General features: G+C 35.6%; 1 protein-coding gene across 1 annotated transcript in view; it reads right to left on the bottom strand.

Annotated features, from left to right (window-relative positions):
* Positions 1-20,597, bottom strand: part of LOC150104095 (dual specificity protein phosphatase MPK-4-like) — a 71,081-nt gene that overhangs the window by 42,322 nt on the left and 8,162 nt on the right. The window contains exons 2-3 of the mRNA XM_090396773.1: positions 11,589-11,702; positions 6,213-6,334 (exon numbers count right to left, since the gene is read on the bottom strand). Of these exons, the coding sequence (XP_090252899.1) occupies positions 6,213-6,334; positions 11,589-11,702 (236 nt within the window). The remainder of the gene's footprint in view (positions 1-6,212; positions 6,335-11,588; positions 11,703-20,597) is intronic.

The following is a 20,597-nucleotide window of genomic DNA, read 5'->3' on the forward strand; positions in this document are numbered from 1 at the left end:
CACCAGAGATCAAGCTATGACCAGCAGTTATTCTCAGCCCACTGTAGTACATACCAATGTGGCCTGTGTATACACACAGGCCACATTGGTATGGACTACAGTGGGCTGAGTGTACATATTCCTGAAGATGATCAGAAAGGTTAAAATGTCAAATTTTATTTTAACATAATTAAAGTAAGGTCTCTAACATAGCAGTGTGTCTATAATTATTGATAATGAACCAGTCTGTTTAGTTCATCCTGCAGGATCTCTACATTAAATATTGCTCTGCCTAATTTAGCATCATGAGCAAACAGGAAAGCTCTTGAGAAACAAGTGTACCTTAATGGAGAAAGAATTGAGGAAGTCAGCAAGTTTGAGTACCTGGGATCCATTATTATTGTGAAGAATTGCTGTTCAGAAGACTTCAGAAGAAGATTAGGAATGGCTGAAACAACAGTCAGAGACTTGTCCAAAATCTGGAATGATGGATCTATCTCTATGGGAACAAAGTTGAGGATTTTGGATGCAATCGTTTTACCAACAGCGACTTATGGATGTGAGACTTGGAACCTAAAGAAGTTAGATGAAAAAAGGATAGTTGTTTTTGAGATGTGGTATTACAGAAGGCTGTTGAGGATATCATATACTGAAAGCATACAAATGAATGAGTGTTAGAAACATAATGGATGTCAACTTAATGTGGAAACATGTAAAGTTATGCATTTTGAGATACAAATATTACAAGCTGTGTATCACACTGAGGGAACTGTATGCCAGAAAATTGATTGATAAATTCTCTATTTATTACTACCTCCAGGGATTTGGGGGTAGTAAGTAGAGAATTGAAGTTTAGAGGCATATTGCTAAAGTAACCAGGGTAGCTCACAGGATTACTTGGTTATTGAAGAAAACACTAACAAGCAGAGATAAGAGAGTTATCATTCCTCTTTATAGAGCCTTAATATGACCACATCTGGATTACTGTGTTCAGGTCTGGTCACTTGGGTTTCTTAGAGATGAGAAAGTAGTAGAGAGGATCCAAAGTGATGAGTGGTAACCAAGATGGTGAGTGGTCTGCGGAATGTTCACTATGAGGATAGATTGAGAGTTTCTGGATTGCAAAAGTTCATTAATAGGAGGAAAAATGGACAATATGATAGAAACATTCAAGTTACTATCATATCACCCCTTTTCCAGACAGATGAAGGGGAAATATTATATTAAGATCCCCACAGAGTCACAGACTCATCTCATAAGTCCTTTTTGTCATACCATGCCTTAAACACATTCAAATTATAATAAATTTAGTTTAATCCTTTATCCAAGTGTAAGCAAACAAAGTTTGCGCCTGAAGTATCTACAGAACTAAGGCAACTAGTGGTAAAAGCGGACCACGCTCTCATCACTGCTTGTCTCACTATCTCCCATAATGCAAAGCACATCTCCTTGCAGACATGTATAATGCTATGCATTAAGGGAAGTGCCACTACCCAGACCAGTTTCGACCTTTACCGAGGGCTCATCAGTAGGAGCCAGACCCAGAAGTGGTGATACTAAGGCAATCGAGAAGTCATATTTACCTATATGAGTCGCCAAAAGGTGTACCACTCTGTTATTAAATTTCCACTTGGTTAGACTATAATAAATTTAGTTGAATCCTTTATCCAAGTGTAAGCAAACAAAGTTTGTGCCTGAAGTATCTTCAGAACTGAGGCAACTCGTGGTAAAGGCGAGATAAGTTCTGATCACTGGCTTAGTATCCCATAATGTAAAGCACATCCCCTTGCAGACATGTATATGCATTAAGGGAAGCGTCACTATCCAGACTGGTTTCAACCTTCATCGAGGTCTCGTGAATGGGAGCCAGACCCAGAGGTCGTGATACTAAAGTTGAAGTAATGCAGAAGTCATATCAGCATATACCAGTTGCCAAAAGATGTCAACACCTTATTACTAAAATTCTCTGGATTAGAGATAGTTGGTGGAAGTTTTTTCACTTGGCTATGCTACCAATTATATATTTGGTTTAAACCTTTATCCAAGTGTCAGTAAACAAAGTTTGCGCCTGAAGTATTTTCAGGACTGGGGCAACTCGTGGTTGGGATGCTAAGGCAAATGATCCGAATTTATCCCGCCTTTACCACGCATTACGTCAGTCCTGAAGATACTTCAGGCACAAACTTTGTTTGCTTACACTTGGATAAAGGATTAAACTAAACTTATTATAGTCTAACCAAGTGGGGAAAAAACTTCCATCTTTCTCTAAATCCAGAGTAATTTAATAATAAAGTGGTACACCTTTTGGCAACTTGTATCGGTAAATATGACTTCTCCATTGCTTCTGCCTTAGTATTATCACTTCTGGGTCTGGCTCCCACTGATGAGACCTTAATAAAGGTCGAAACCGGTCTGGGTAGTGGCCCTTCACTTAATGCATAGCATCACATGTCTGCAAGGAGATGTGCTTTGCATTATGAGAGATACTGAGACAAGGAGTGATAAGAGCTTGGTCTGCCTTTACCATGAGTTGCCTCAGTCCTGAAGATACCTCAGGTGCAAACTTTGTTTGCTTACACTTGGATAAAGGATTAAACTAAATTTATTATAGTCCAAGTGAGGAAAAAACTTCCAACATTCAAATTATCTACAGAGACTCTCAGGCAATGCATCCCAATCATTCACAGCTGTCCATGCAAAAAAAAAACATGCTTCTCATTCCTTTGCTCAAATCTTCCTTATAGAGCATCCAGGGATGACCTCTTGTTCTCCCACCATTTTATGAAAAACTCTTCAACTTTAATCTTATAGCAACCCCTTACCACCTTGCATGTCTCTATCATATCACAGCTCTTCATACTATCCACTAGACTCTGCAAATTGCATCATCTCAACCTTTCTTCACAAAATTAGAGAGATCAGAAACTATTTTGTCAATAGCCTCTGGACCCTCTCCAACATCTCTTCATCCTTTTAAAAACCAGGTGACCAAATCTGTGCATAGTAGTCCATATGTGGCCTAATCAGAGCCTTATACAATGGAACCAAAATCTTCTTACAAGTCAGTGTCCTCTGCACCATTCCCAGAATTCGTTGTGTTGTGTTCACAATTTTGGCAATGTGTCCTCTAAATTTTAGATCCTTATCCACCATCACTCCAAGATCTCTTATTTCCTCTGTCCCCAACAATATATCCCCACCAAAACATAAATTCTACATCCCATCTTTGTTTTCCAAATTTTAAAACTTTACATTTGGCAATATTGAACTGGCATCCCCACTCCTATGCCCATTCACTGAGCCTATTCAAGTCTTGTAAGGTCACAACACCTGCTCTACTACTCATAGTTTTTCCCAACTTGGCATCATCTGTAAACAGCTGTATATCCCCATCCAAATCTTCTCCCTAATATCAATAACATGCAGGTTAAACAGCAATGGTAAAACATACCCCCTGTGGCACACCACTAGTGACTTTCCTCTTCTGGGATATTGCCCCCCCCCCCCATACACAACTTATTGATACCTATCAGACAGACAATCTCCAATCCAATGCATTAGTTTAATAGTGCATTGGATTAGAGATTGCTCTAGTTTGACTATCAACATCATTGGTAATCTAACAAAAGCCTTTGCAAAAGTCGAAGTATACTAATGTGTATCCACTCCCATGTCAATTGCTGCTGTCACTTTATTGTAATAAGTAGATTACCAAAACATGACCTCTCTTTAGCAAATCCATGTTGTCCATCAAAGATAATACCACTGTTTTTCAACCCAATTCTGTATCCTGATTCTCAACATCCTTTCCAACATTAACCACAACACCTGACACACAGATTGGCCTATAATTTGATGCTTGAATTCTGTTCCCTCCTTTATGAAGTAGCACGATCTTGCCTTCCTTTCACTTTTATGGAACCTGACCCAATGTAAGACTCATATTAAACAAAGATGTCAAGGTAGATGTCAACTTCCTGGCACATTCCTTCAAAATACACTGTGATATATATCAAGTCACACAGCCTTATTAATATCAAGTTTGCTTAATTTCCCATATACCTCTTCCTCATTTGCAGTCAGTCTCTCCTCCTCATCATCCACTGCTCTCAAACTCTCCATGATGTCACATTCACAAGGATGAAAGACCTTTATGAACTGCTCATTAAATATCTCAACTATATTCTCCACAGAAGTTGTTCTTATATCATTTTCTCAAATCATGCAATCCTATCATAATCATTTCTTTTTTTTTGTTGGCTACATATTAAAAGAACTCCCTAGGAATTTTTTTGGCTTCATTAGCTAACTGCTCATACTGAACTTTTGCTACCCTTACTGAGTCATCCTCCTTGTCTGTTCTTTGCATTCCTCACAGAATTGATTACTACCACTCCTCTTATATTGCCTCCTCAATGCCTTTTTTTTTTCTGTATTGCATGCAGCTACTTGTTTAATCTTCTGATGATTGGAATACATTTAGACATTGCTTCTACTAGATAGTTCTTGAATATCACCAAACAGGGTTGATTGCCAGCCTGGTTGGATGAGTGGTTAGCATATCTGCTCTCCAGTCAAAAGGCTGTGGGTTCGAATCCTGCATTGTCTGTGAAAATACTAGTGGTGGTGGACAGTAGGTGCTGGTGTAGATGATGTGGTTCACTGTAGTTGATGGATTGAGTGGTGGAGAGACAGAGAGTTGTGGATTGGGTGCTCTCCCTTCGGTGAGTCCTTGGACTCCTCAGAGGTGTCACATAATAATCATATCTTTTCCACCCAACTCCTCATTCCATGCTACAACTGCAAGCAGTCTCCTGAACTTCTCATAATCACCAGTCTTGCAGTTTCACATATACCCCTCTTCACAGAGGCTCTCAAACTGCTGACAACCACCCAGGTAATCTCTTCATGGTCACTTTCACCAAGTGGAGGGTATTTGACACCTCATTTATAACATCCTCTGATGAGATAATCAAATCTAAAACCCTCAAATCCTTGTGTGTGCCCTCTGTTATATACTGCCTGAGGTAGTTGCCCAATCAAAAACTCAAGAAACTCATTTTTACTTCCAATTGCTATCTCATCATCCCAGTCTATATTGCCATAATTAAATATGGCAATATAATGATCACCTTTTTCTTATTTGCTTGGCTAATTTGATTATACATTTCATGATCACTACCATCCACATTATCAGGTCTACAGCAGCAACATCCAATCAAAGTATTTCATTCTCTTCACCTTTATCTCAACCATACTTACTCAAAAATACTACCACTATTTCCCCTTGCATCTGCACATTGCATGTACATAACTCTTTCTCTATCATCAATAGCACTCCACCTCCCTTTTTTTACCATTTCTAACTTCGTGAAATGCATCATACCTTCCATCTCTATTCCTATCAGGAATAGGAATCTAACCATGTCTCACTTAATCCAACTTTTTTGAGTGAACGAACTCAATTAACACAACCATTTCATTTCCCTTGTTTCTGATACTTCTAGCATTTGTATACAGACATAGTAGCTCATTTCTGAATCTATAACAAGTTTCACTGATACCACTAATTAGATGTGACTTCTCCCTACTTTCCTTGAACCATTTCTTTTTCTCTTTACTCATCCCAGAACCTTCTTCAAATCCAAATGTTCTCCCCTACATCCTAGGTCATCCTCTTTTTGTCTACACGTGCATTCAAATCTTCTTGAAGCATCTATCTTTTTTCATGTTATGTTCCCCTCTCCACCGTGAGTCTTTTCATTTTCCTGTTTGCCTTGCACACCTGTTCTCTCATTCTCTACACTCATGCTACCCACTTCTTCATTCATAAACACAACTTTGATCTCTCCTTCCTTACTCTCCCACTCTCTCTCACACATAGCTTCTCATTTGCTCTGATTAATTCTCTACACTCATTACTCTCCTTTCCAGCAGCAGTCTCTCCAAATGTTTTAGCACTTGGCTAGACAGGAGCAGAACAAGAGGTCATCCTTGGAAGTTGGGTAAGAGTGTAGTTAGCAAGGGCATGAGGACTAGATTTTTTGCTTGGAGAGTGGTGAATGAATAGAATGGGTTGCCTGAGTCAGTTGTGAGTGCTTCATCTGTTAATGGACTCAAGACAAAGTATGATTGATGTTGTTACAAAGAATCTTAGGACTGCATCGAGGTGCCCATGCAATAATAATAACAATAATCATAATTAAGTATTTAAATATGCTATGACAAATTACCTTTTTCAATTCTTTCACGCAATTGTTTCAGTATAAATAAACGATACTGGAGATTACTGGGTTCGATTCTCCATTTCATAGTAGTGTAAAGAAGTAACTGGAGCACAAAACCATCATTGGGACTTTTTAAAAAATAAAAATAAATAAATAAATAAATATGGTAATGCACTATCTGAATTATCCAATATACATAAACATGTGTATCAAAGCTATTGTCAAAAAGTAAACAGTATATACAACATACTATAAACTAACTCCAATAGAAAAAGCTTCTCACATGTGAGAAAGTTAACCAAGTAATGCCGAAATAGGTCAGATACAATTTTAAAGCGATTATTTTACTGACATTTTTAAGAAGTAGTGGTACTGCTGTTACTAATATTAAAGGATTGCTAATATTTCAGATTGATATTCTTAATAATCAAAACAATGTTAGCCAAGTAGTGTTGCTTCTAAACTGCAGCCAACCAACCTCCTACTTTCTACTTTTTAAATATAAGATTTTTTTAAAAAATAAAAATAGATACAAGAAGTTAAGGAATAAATTGTTGAAATCAGCTGAATGATATGGCCTGAAGCATTTAACTTTCTTCTCTTTCATTCTTTTATAATCCTGCCCTGCATTTTGGTCTAATGATGTGAAAACTGTCAAGGGACTTAAAACAACAAAAGAAAAGTATATTGCAGATATGATCGCTATTGGACACAACTTCTGTCCACCACTCTCACAAACAGATGTTACTATAGTCACCTCACCAAAAGACAAGGCCAACTTACTTAAATCATCTTCTCTTCAAATTCTAGCACTGATGACCTGGACAAAGTTCCCTCCACTCAACAAAGAATGGCTCCCTTCATGTCTCCCATAGTCTTCTGACAAAAAGAAATCTGAAGAATCCTTAACAACCTGAACACAAATAAGGCATCTGATCCTGAAGGTATCCCACTTATTGTATTAAAAAACTGTGCCCTAGAACTAACACTTTTCTTGTATAGCCTCTTCAATCTATCCTATTCAACTGGCATCTACCAGACAACATGGAAACAAGTTCATATCCAGCCCATCCCAAAGAAAGGTGATAAACCTTAACCAACGAACTACCACCCAACTGCTCTCACTTCTGTTCTCTCAAAAATTATGGGGAAAGTCATAAACAAGCAACTCTTGAACATCTAGAGACATACCAACTAATCAGAGACCAGCAGTATTACACCTCTCGTAATCTACAGGTGATCTTGCTTTCACAACCCATCTATGGACTCAAGTCATGGAGAAATTTACATGGTTGCCTCAACATTTCACAAGAGCCTACTCAACAAATTGCCATCTTATGGTCTGCCTTCCAACTCTGCAACTGGATCGCCAATTTTCTCACTGGTCGCTCACTACGTGTCATGGTGGGCAGCTTACTTTCCTCAGATTTCCCCACCATTGCAGGAGTACCCCAGGGTTCTGATCTTTCACCTACTCTCTCCCTCTTATATATAAACAACCTGCTCTCACAGACTTCCAATCCTATCCATAGCTTTGCTGATGACAACATACTTCATTCCTCCTTTTCATTCGACAAACCTGTTAGTGCCCAAGTATTAGAATCCTAAAGATCTACTATAACCAGGGACCTGAACTCAGATCTCCTAGCTATATCCTAGTGGGGTAAGGACAACCTTGTAAACTTCAATGCCACCAAAACTCAGTTCTGTCTGATCTCTTGCAAGAAAGAGCTCACATCTGTCCCCACTTACCTTCAGTAATACTGAGATATCCAAACATGATCATTTTTCTCTTCTTAGACTGACTTACACTTCTGATCTTTCCTGGTACAACAATATTTCAACTATAGCTTCTGCAGCTGCCAAAAAATATGGTATACTTTCTTTTGCCAAAAAATATGGTATAACCATGGAATATTGTTCCCATATTTGGGTGGTGCAAAATCCTCTCTAAGATTGCTCAATTCTATCCAGAAGAGGGCAATTAGCTAATTAATTATCTCTTTCACAGACCCACTTCAATCCCTCTCATAATGTTCAGTTTCTGCCTGGTGCCTCTTCTACAGATATTTAAATGAACAGTTCTGTCTGCTGAATTGGCCACTATTATTCCTCCACCTCCTCCAAAATCATTAAAACAAGAGCCACTGCTAACCAACACCTTTCACATTCCGCATTAAAACTCATTGAACCAACTTCACTGCCTTCCTCTTTCATTCCATTTACTTCTGTCCTTTGGAACAGTCTCCCCCCATTCTGCCTTCCCCAAAGATTACAACCATCAGCTGCTCAAGCAAAAAAGCATGTGAACAGATTCTTCCTCTTGCCCACACATGGCATTAGTGTGCTATTGATCTTGTGGCCTTTGTGTGTGTGTGTGGACCAGATATATATATATATATAATATATATATATATAAAGAAAAGGTCAATAACAGTTGAATCCCTTGACCTACAAAGGGTATCTGCTGAGAAAAGAACTTCTCCCACACATATGAACAATAGTCCCTTCATTATATGGGGAGGAATGTGTGTATGTGGATAGGGAGTGACTGACAGATACCACAGAGCAGTTATATGGTCGTGGTAGAATCCAGGAGAATGAGGATCACTAGTGGAGAGCCTCATGGCTAGGGCCACTACTTTTTTTATATGAGAAATTTCTGAAAAGTAAGATACATTTTTTTCTCAAAGATGTTTAATAATAGGAAGTTGAAATTATACACCAAGAAATAAGTGAACATGCACTAGTACTTCGCAAATTCTCCTAATTTACTGATGCACCTATCCCAACGATACATCAGTTTATCAATACTAATGTTGCAGTTGATGTGTAAACACTAACTTCAGAATTTTTGTGGTTTAATTAATTATTATTCGTAAGATCAGCAATTCATAAGATAAACAGCATAATTTGTTGTGATTTAATTAGTTAATTACCTCTGCACATCAAATTCCATCAACTGTGGGCAACAGTTATAAATTTAAAGCTGTAGTCACCTATAGTTGCTGATAACTATAAAACAGTTACCTTTTGAGAAGGTAAGAAGCGGAGGAATTTCACAAGTTATTAGACAAGGCAGCCGTTATAAAGAAGAAGAAAAAAAAAAGTTATTATTAGAGACATAAGTAGCAAAGTAGAAAACAAGTTTATCAATCATACACACTGAACAATAACTTAGTAAAATTTGAAGAAAAGGATAGGATATATAATAAACAAGCATTTACTAAATTTCTATTCAAGGCATGGACTAGTGCTTACCAGCACATGTTCTAACATAAAAAATAGGCAAGAATTCAAGAGAAGAGAATGCACACAAAAGAAGAAATTACTGTCAAGGGTGATGTCTTCAGATTAATCAAAAATACAAGAGTGTACAGAAAATATGAAACAGGAATTAACACTAATGTTGGTCAAGATGAAAATGAGTATCTCACTGAAAAGATCATCATCATCATCAAATTCCTGACATGTACCCTCAGGGAGGTGTACAGGATATTTATGATAATAATGATCTAACTTTTTCATTCAGTACTACCTTCCTTATCAACAATTTTCCTCAAAATTATCTGTCAAGACTCCAATATTATCACACGCTTCTAAGGTGCTTTTTTTACAGTATCAATCCATCAAGATATTGATCTTCCTCTTAGTCTTTTTTTTTCCCTACCATCCTGCAAAGAACTCTTCTTTTGCTAACCTTTCCTATTTTTTTCATTATTTAAGAAACCACATCATTTGAATACCTGAATATTTGAACACATTCCAGAATACTAACAATGTCAGTTTCTTTCTTGATATCCTCATTTTTAATATGATATTGTCACTGATGCTATCTGTTTACTCCTCCAATATTTAATCAAGTGCTTTATTTCTAATCTAGCTTTCAGATCCATAAGTTAAAATTAGTTTGAACACTATCTTGTATACAGTTTAGTTCTCTTATTTATAAAATTTAAATTATTCAGTTCATCTAAATTTATACTATACCAGATTTGCTATTTTCTGCTGTCTATTTAAGGGTCAAAACTGTATAACTGAGAAGAGACCTCCACATAGCCTTTAAAGGAATGTGAAGAACCAACCAGGGATTCGGACCTCATGTCCAATCCTCACCTTCTCGTGGTGTACCCTGTTAGGTGCCTGGATACTGAATGAACGAGGATGGGCTGGCAATTTGAGATTTAGCCAACCAAATTGTATTCTTATTGGCTTAAACCACAATGTAAATGATGGTACAACATGACAGAATTTCATGCCGGCTGGAGCACTGCCCGGTTAAACAAGGGTCTCCCACTGTTTTAGCTAGGGAGCCAGGGCAAAACAGTGGGAGACCCTTGTTCCAGTAGCAAAAAGTCAGCTACTGGAACAAATCCTGATCGGTACAATCAACATAAGAAGCCTGAATGGAGAAATGGAACTAGCAGAATTTTTGATGAAAGCAGACACCATACTTGATGTAAAATTAAGCCTCGATTTTTATTGCACTGTCTGCTTTCATATCATGCTCTGTGGTATCACGTGCGACACCACAGTGCATGATAGCAACAACCAGCAATGTTCCAACATGCATACAGTAACGAATTGATCATTTGTATTCTGGTTTATCAATTTATTTAACAGTTGTGAGGTTATCAAAAACATCTAATATGTGTAATTAATTGATAATAGGCTTTTGTTTTGCAAAACTTTTATGTATAACTACCCCTAATGATGTAAGTCTTACGACACAGGAAACTTATCAGGTTTTAACTGTTTATTTTTAATAAACTCCTTATATTACAATGTAGGCTCAATACCAAAAACTTCCTACAGAACTGCTTAACCACAGAAATCTACGTGTACATTCGTTAAGGGGTGTTCTATGCATATTTATGCAAGCATAAATTTGAGAAAAAAAAGAAAAAAGTCTAAGTAAATTATTTAAGGTAAATTTCAGTAAAGGAAATACAATGAGTATTTAAAGTAAACTTTAATCAATATTAAGTAAACACTCATGTATACTAATAATACAATAAATTTCAAAAATATTAACAGCTTATCTAGAAAGGGTTTCACAGATATTCATGCTGGTGGTTTGTTTGTTTGATTTACAGTTAAGCAGTTGTGTCTGTAAACTGGCTGGTTTGCCTCTTTTGCAGGATGAAAAACCCTGCCACCTCTGTATGAGACCAGCTAACTTACCTCCTACTGAAAACATACCTGATGGGATTCAGGATTCAAAATGTAGAAAAGAAGAGATTTTATTCATGTGAACACTAAAGCTTACTAAATTTAGATAAAATACAGAATTATTAAATGACAATCTGAAATAATCAGTTATCAGAAAATTTTATATTTCTACTCATATTTAAATGATAATATTTTAAAAAATTATCATACCATACACAGCTTCTTTTCTCCTTTACTTTTATTAATGCATCCTTATAAGAAAGTTGATATTTTTGCATGATATATGCAATCACTATCGTAGCACTGCGAGAAACACCTCCAAAACTGCAAATTAAAAAATAAATAAAACAAGCTTGATAATAATCAAATTACAAAGTAATTTTATGGTAATTATCAATGATGTTTATAATGATTATTATTACAATTATGATGATCATTAAACCAATGTAATGTCACTGTTATCCAAGTCTTTTAGCATGCTACTGTATGTATGTATGTATATATATATATATATATATATATATATACATATACACACACACACCATAAGATCTCTATCACAGTTTAAAGAATCATCATCATAAAGCTAACTATGAATAGAGACATTATGATCTGTTCCAGTCTCATTTTTAGTCTAAAAGCATCTTTTGAGATTTATCCTAGCCTTTCTTCCCAACTAGTTTATATTTCATTAATTGTTTAGGATATCAGGTATTACTCATTCAGTTTACATGTTCCATCCAATTTTGTTTATATCTGTTTAGTTTTTCTTCTACTGTTTTTATTTTTAGTTCTTTTAAAATATCTTCATTCCCTTTTTGTTTAATAATGTGTATTTTGTGGTTCTTCTCATAAATCTAATTTCACTTGTTTTTATTCTCTGTTTATCTTTATTTATTGCCCAAATTTTGCTGTCATATACTAATGTAGGTAATGCTAGCTAAAGCACTGTATATTTTTGAATGTTTCTTGTTACAAGATTTGAATTGAGATTTCTATTTGTCAGGCCTATAACCTGTAAGAATTTTCATTTTTTTTAATTTTTAATTTGATGCCTTTTCTCCTTCACAGTTTAGAGAAATATGCTTCAAACATTAGCTAATGGTGAAGTTGTCATATCTGTCCTAATGATCATTAACGATGATGATGCTTATATTAAACTGATATCTGTAACTCGCATTCTTTAATAGTTAGAAGCCATTTATCCTTCACAATTCAAAGATTTTAAAGTGGAATTAATTTTTTAATGACCAGATCAAGAAATGTACCAATCAAAATATTTTTTGATTAATTATATCAGTTAGTTTTTGGCTCTAGCTGACCATATCAATAAAGAATGCTTCATAAATAAAAGGAAAAAACTTTCATGCAGAGAACTGATGTTTATTGCAAGAACATCGTCAGAAAATGAGTCTCTTGACTCCATGGAGGTCTGCTAATGATAATAATAATAACATGCCTCTAGTGGGGGATAATGACCAAAAACAGCATATGACAAAGAGACCCTGAGGTGTGAATTTGGAACTGGTAATAGCATCAGAGGATATGTTCATAACCAACGTGGCCATGTTGTATCCCTTGCAGAGGTACGTATTCATGCAATCTGGGGAATAGCTAAGCAATGAAATTTTCTGTTAAGGTATATGCAAAACTAGAAAGAACACATTTATTACAAACCTTATCTTGGAGAAATACCATGGTATCAAGTTGCAAGGAAAAGACACAGTAGTACATTGGAAACAGTCAAAAAATTGGAATAAGCGAAAATCAAACATTCCTGGAGTTAGAAGGAAAAATTAAATGAGAATAAGAATACATAATATCATCAAGAAGCCGCATAAAAAGAAAATAATGTGGAAGGAATACAAGAAGAAACATGATCAGCAAGCTCATGAGAAGAACAAAGCACAAACCAGAAGAGTGATTAGCATAATAAAGAAAGTTTAATCAGATTATGAGAGGAAATAAGCCAAGTAGGCCAAAAGGTTTATGATTATGAAAGCACAACTTTAATGATTATGGATGGCAGGAAGGTGACAGCAGTGAAAGAAATTATCGAATTATTGACTGATAATTTTGCCAGGGATGTGATGGAAATGGTCTAGAATAGAGATGAATAACTGAAGGTGCCCAGAATATTGCAAAATCTTGATGTAAATTGCCTGTAGTAGGATTAAGATGGGATATCTGCATGGCATGAGGAGACTTTCTGTGAGAACTAGCAATACATATACCAAGTTGTGGAAAGTTTCTCCTCTATGATGCTGTGGAAAGTTTTTCCTCTATGACAATGTATATTATACTTAATAAGAAATTATATTCCTGTTTTAATCTTATACCCAATTATTAGGATACATGCTACATAACTTCATGACTAGTCTACTTGTATACAAGAGGCTGTTGACTTCATATCGATTGCCTTTGTATCCCATAATCCCATTATACTTGAAAAACAATACCAGCAAGTTGTGTATGGAGCTGTGGCTCAGAAAAGGAAGGTGACTGGTAGCATGTCTCAGGGTTCTGTTCTTGACTGGGGATCTTCAAATGTTTGAAGATCCACAATCAATCCACTTGTTTGTTAATGATATTTCACGTGGATTGACTGGGGATCTTCAGATAAGGCAACAGCAAAATGTATTCAAACGATCAAGCAGTTAAATAGAGCAGGTGTGAAATGGATGAATGAAGAGGTAAGGGATGCAATCTGGAAAAAGAACAAGATTGGTACACAATAAATAACGGAAAAAACTCACGTAGAAAGATTATTTATTAGTATAATTTTCACCTGTGTGTCACAGGCATCTTCAGTACATTAAGCTCAAAATTAAACACTAACTGACAATTCCAAAAAGCGCCACCTAAGTAGCTGGTGTAAGATAACTAAAAAGGACAATAACTTTCCTAAAAAATTAATACAATAAAAAGTTAGGAAAGATTAGCTGATTTGTAAAGTACTATCTCCCATAAAGGGGATAGACGTAAGCCATCGGATCTGTTTAAGTTAAGAGAATGAAGTAGAGTTTCACATGTTTCTTCCATGAGAAACTGACTTTTGTGAAGAACTCTTGTCTTTCTCCAATGAACTCTGTGTCTAGTGAAGATGGCATGTTCAGAAAGGCCAGACTTTTCACAAAAGTCAGTGTCTCATGGAACGCCTTTATAAAGAAACATGTGAAACTCTACTTCATTCTCCTAACTTAAACAGATCCGACGGCTTACGTCTATCCCCTTTATGGGAGATAGTACTTTACAAATCAGCTAATCTTTCCTAACTTTTTATTGTATTAATTTTTTAGGAAAGTTATTGACCTTTTTAGTTATCTTACACCAGCTATTTAGGTGGCGCTTTTTGGAATTGTCAGTTAGTGTTTAATTTTGAGCTTAATGTACTGAAGATGCCTGTGACACACAGGCGAAAATTATACTAATAAATAGTCTTTCTACGTGAGTTTTTTCCGTTATTTATTGTGTACCGATATGTCTACTCACAGTTTACCTCTTTTAAAACTTAAAAGAACAGGATGAATGGCAACAACCAGTTGCATGAGGAATACAAAGAGCAGGTAAAGAAGGTTACTTGCTTGATAAGGGTAGCAAAAGTGCAGCATTTAGCTAATGAGACTAAAAAAAAAAAATCCCAGGGAATTTTCTTTGATATGTGGCAGTAGAAGAAAGAACAATTATGGAAAGATGATGCTGATTAGTGAACATGGTTGAATGATACCTCAGCTGTATCCTCTGGCTGAGGATACAGCTGTATCCTCAGCCAGTGGTTATTTAATGAGTAATTCATAAATGTATTTCATTCTTGTGAATGTGACATTATGCAGAACTTCAATACAGTGGGAAAGGAGGATGAACTGTTAGCAAGTGAGTAAGAGATATATGAGGAACTGAATAAACTTGATGTTAATAAGGCTGTAAGATGATTTCACCATCTTAGGTACTGAGGAAATGTTCCAGAGTTGACAACAGCTTTGACATATCTCTTTAATATGAGTCTTGCAATGGGCCAAGTTCTAAAGGAGTGCAAAGAGGGCAGAATTGTTCTGTTTCATAATTCTAGTAACAAGGCTTATACGTTGGTCATACATAACTGGTAATTAGTTTACGGAATTAACAACGCATGTAAAGTATATTAATTAAAGTTAACGCTAATGAATAACTTCTATATTTCGGCAACGTCACCTTGCCATCTTCAGGAACATAAAGATATGGTATGTGCACGCAGGCACTAACAAAAATAATACACCGCAGCAAGTTTAAACACAAAAGATTATTCAAGGAATCATCAGCAGCTCTAAAAAACGTTCCTAACCTCAACAAATTTGGGTGCATGAAACTACCCCAAATTTGAGAGACTTACATTATGGGAACTTCAGCCCAACTGCCAAGACAACCAAATTAGCCCACCAGAGGGCACCATTAGGACTTTAGGAACAATATTACTTTCTTGCTTTCTTCCTCATTTGCTTTTGTTAGTGCCTGCGTGCACATACCATATCTTTATGTTCCTGAAGATGGCAACGTGACGTTGCCGAAATATAGAAGTTATTCATTAAAGTTACCTTTAATTAATATACTTTATATGCGTTGTTAATTCCGTAAACTAATTACCAGTTCGGTTTCATAGGTGAGGTGATAGCACTAAGGCTTTGAATTATAGGCCAGTCTGTGTCTGGAGTTGTGGTTAAAGTGCTAGAGAAGTTAATTAGGATGAAGATTCAGAAGTGGGTTGATAACAGCAAAATACTCTTTGATGGTTGGCATGGATATGTTAAGTGAATATCATGTTTTCAGTCTTCTTACTTATTATGACAGGGTGACAAATGCATTAGATACACAGTGAGATATTTAGATTTTGATAGAAAGAAAGAAAGATGTAAGAAAAACTGGACAGTAATTTGATAGTTAAGATTTGTCACCCTTCTTATACATAGCATATAAGATAATTTCCAAGTTATAGTAAAGATAGTAATGGGAAAAAAAGGGTGACAAACAAGAGTCAATTCTGAAATCTCCAAAACAAAGAAATAGCACCAGGTGTTAACAACACCAAATGAACTATTTTATAAAAAAGAAGTTTATTAATTTGCTTACACTTCGCTGAATTTCAAATCAGCATCTTCAGACCACAACATAGCATGTATACATGATAGTAAGTGAAACAATACAAATTGTAATAAGCAAAAGATCTAAAGTAGTAATTTGACACCCTCTAATGCTGTGTGTGTGTGTGTGTGTGTATATATATATATATATATATGCATGGAGGTTCATTTACTCGGTGTTAAACATATTTTTTAAAAAATCGAATAACATAAACCGAGAAAAAAGGAAAAAGGTTTAATAGTAACATCACTGATTTCAGCTTTTTTCCAGCCTTCTTCAGGTGTTTTTTATAAAAGAAAAGAAAAAACATTAAACATTGAAGATAAAAAAATGAACAGCATAGGAAAGTCACTATACATGTTCAATGTAAAAACGTTGTAGTTAACGTATTCAAAGCTGTTCCTTCGTTTGCAACATTGTTGGGTGAGTGCATGCGTATAGCGTCTCGTGAGCACCAGCCAGTATTTGAACACAGCAGAATGACAGTCTGGGAGGTTATAGCTTAAATTATTATTTAAATGTACAGGGTTGAGGATGATTTCTCTAGATTATACAATTTTTCTCTCCAATTTGTCATGGCAATGGAAAATGTTGTTAGATCTATCGCAAAGGATTGTATGACTTTGGTTTTCATCATCAGAATCGTCCACGAGGTTAGCCTAATGGCTGTGCGCTTCACAACCATATGACTGGGGAAGGAGTGTCCCAGGTTCGATTCCCGTTGAAGACGTGAGGAATTTGAGGATCTTGCTCAGCCATAGCCAAGTTAGCCGGTCTTGGGCACGGGCAGTAGGGTTCTTTCCACCAGTTTATCTGGTGTTTTTCATCCCACAAGCAGGCAAACTGGCCCCATGAACACACACACACACACACACGGATCTACAGCCATAAATACTTAACCCCCTTGAGGGGGCTCAACTCGCCCCAATAGGGATGGGGGAGAAAAAGGGAGGAAACTCTTCTTCTTCCTTTCCAGGCTTATAGGCCAAGTGGCCTGTTCCGGACTCAATTCCATCTTTTTAAGGGTCTTCCTCTGCATCGAGTACCTTTTGGGTGGTAATTTAGAATTTGTTTAGGTATTCTGCTTCTATTCATTCTTAGTATGTGTTCCTTCCATTTTTCTCTATAGCAAATCACTGTTTCATTTAGGGAGGTTGTAATTCCAAGTTTTTTCTGATTTCGCTGCTTTTCATTTTGTCCATTATTGTGACTCCTTCAGTTCTGCGCAGAAATTTCATTTCGGATGATTCAATTCTTCTTTCATCTGCTTTTTTTATTATCCATATCTCACTGCCATAAAGTAAGGTTGGTTTAGCAACTGTATTGTAGATTCTTATTTGTGTGTGTTTTTGTACATAATTGGGTTTAAAAATTTTATTCATAATGCCTGTTACTTTTAAGAAGTTTGATATCTTTGGTTCTATATCAGCTTCATTTTCATATGACATTGTGCAACCTAAATATTTGAATGTATTTAGTTGCTCTATTATTTTGTTTGGATTAGCACCTTTAAAGGCCATGACTTTTGTTTTGTCTGTTGATATTTCCATATCATATGTTTTTATCAGATTATTTAGACTGCATAATGATTTTGTAGTTCATCTTCATTATTTCCAAGGATTATTTGGTCATCAGCAAAAAGAAGAGTAGCTAATTTGGTGTTATGGTTTATCTTGAATCCTCCTTCATTAGTTATCTTCCATTCTTTTATGATTTTATCTATGTATATATTAAATAAAACCGGTGAGAGAGGGCAACCCTGAAGTACTCCTCAATTTATTGGTTTCCAGCTTGATGTTGAATTATTGTACTTCACAGATATTTTATCTTGATATATATTATATAAGGCTCTAAAGAGTTGGTTTGGTATTTCATATTCTTCTAGGACTTCCCATAGTTTTTCTCTGATAATTTTATCAAATGCTTTGGTGTAATCTATAAAAGCTATCTGTGTTTCTATGTTTATTTCTCTGTGTTTTTCAATTAATAATTTTAACGTAAATGCAGAGTCTATGCAAGACCTGCCTTTTCTGAATCCATTTTGCTCTTCTATTAATTTTGGGTCTACTATACGTTTAAGTTTATATGCTAGATTTTTGCATATACTTTATAACAGGTACTAAGTAAGCTGATTCCACAATAATTGTTACAATCAGATTTGTGTCCTTTTTTGTAGATGGTAATAACTATTGCTTTGGTCCAATCTTGTGGGTATTTTCCTTCTTTCCAGATCATATTATAAAAGTTAAGTAACCTGAGTGAGAATTCAAGTCCTGCATATTTGATAACTTCCAAGTTTATATTGTCTTCTCCTGGAGCCTTTCCTGTTTTGCTTTGGGTTAATGCTTCTGTTAATTCTTCTAGAGTGATGTTTTCCAAGTTATCAGAGATGTTTAACAAAGGGTAGTTTTCTGTTTTGAATGTTTTCAACATACCATAGATCTTGGTAGTGATTTTGCCATGTTTCTATTTTAATGGTATTAATATCTGCTTTTTCTCTAGTTTCATTGCTTAGATCTTTGAGGATTTTATATGCATTAGGTCTTTTGAGCATACAGTCTCTCTCTAATTTTGTTACAAAATTGTTCCATCTGTTTCTGTTTATTCTCCTGCATGCTGCTTTTGCTATTGCTTTTTTTCTGTTGTATTCGATTTTTGATTCTATTGTTTTTAGGTTGAGCCAGTTTTTATATGCTTTTTTCTTTTCTTTAATAATGCATTTAATTTTATCATCCCAGTGCCTAAGGCTTCTTTTTCTTTTGCAGTTTTTCTTTGTTTTTCTTCATTATGGTTTTTAGGTTTGACCATTCTTCTTCTATGTTCTGATTTTGTTTTATACTTGTCATCCAATTCTTTATTCTTTTTTGGTACAAGTCTTTTAATACTACTGTCGTCCAAAAGTCTAACTTTGAAAGAAACTCCATACTTATAAAATAAATAAATAAATCATCAGAATTGGCCGAAAAAAGGATACGGCTGGATAAAGCACTGGCATGTGTTCTCTTGTAAGAGATGTCCCTCCTGTGCTCCTCCATACGCAATTCAATAGACTTATCTGTCTGACCAAAGTAAGGAATGTCACAGTCACATATCTTATACACACCGGGATATTTTAGATTGTGATGGCTAGGCTTTGGACTGCTCACTAGAGAGCAGATCTTAGGAAGCAGAGTAAATAAAGTTCTAATGTTATATTTTTTGAGAACCTTGGCTAATTTTTGAGAAACTGAGCTTATGTATGGAATAGATATATTGCCTTTAACATTATTCATTTCTTCAGTATGGCAACTAGGAGGATTAAAAAGGAATTTTTTAGTAATTTTTTGAGAATAACCATTCAGTCTGAAAGTAGATCTAAGAAAATTGATTTCTTTATGAAGTTCATCTGGCTTGTCAAGAAGAGAGCGAGCTCTATGTCCCAAAGTAGAAATAATTCCAAGTTTCTGAGGAGGGAAATGATGGGACTGACTATGGAGATATCTATTGGTGTGTGTAGGTTTTCTGTACATCGAAATTTTAAGTTTTACAGCAGAACGGGTCAGTTTCACATCCAAGAAAGGCAGGGAACCATTAGTTTCAAACTCAGTCATGAATTAGATATTCGGGTGCTGAATATCTAATTCATATTGAGGTGTTCAAGGAAATCCAGGAGAGAATCACGTCCATGGCTCCAAATGAGGAAAATGTCGTTCACATATCATTTCCAAATTCTAGGTGCTAAGGAATAGGAAGAGATAGCTTTAACTTCAAAATCTTCCAGATAAATGTTGGCAAGTACAGGAGATAAAGGATTACTCATTGCTAGACCATGATTTTGCTTGTAGATGGCTTGAAATCTAAAGTATCCAGACTTCATGCAATGAGTAAGTAAGGCTAACCTTTTTTTGGATATCTTATCTTTGAGTAGTGTCAGGACTTCGTCTGTAGGAAAATTTGTGAACAAGGATACTATGTCAAAGCTAGCCATGATTTCATTTTCTTTAACAGTAATATCCTTAATGTATGATACAAAATCCACAGAGTTATTAATAAAAGACGAAGACTTGCTGGAAAATCATTTGAGGTATTCTGTGAGATGTTTTGAAAGGTTGTATGTTGGTGAAT

The sequence above is a fragment of the Typopeltis vanoorti genome, chromosome 8, assembly GCF_054136105.1.
Source record: "Typopeltis vanoorti isolate ZY-2024b chromosome 8, IOZ_Tvanoo_1.0, whole genome shotgun sequence".
NCBI lineage: Eukaryota > Metazoa > Arthropoda > Arachnida > Uropygi > Thelyphonidae > Typopeltis > Typopeltis vanoorti.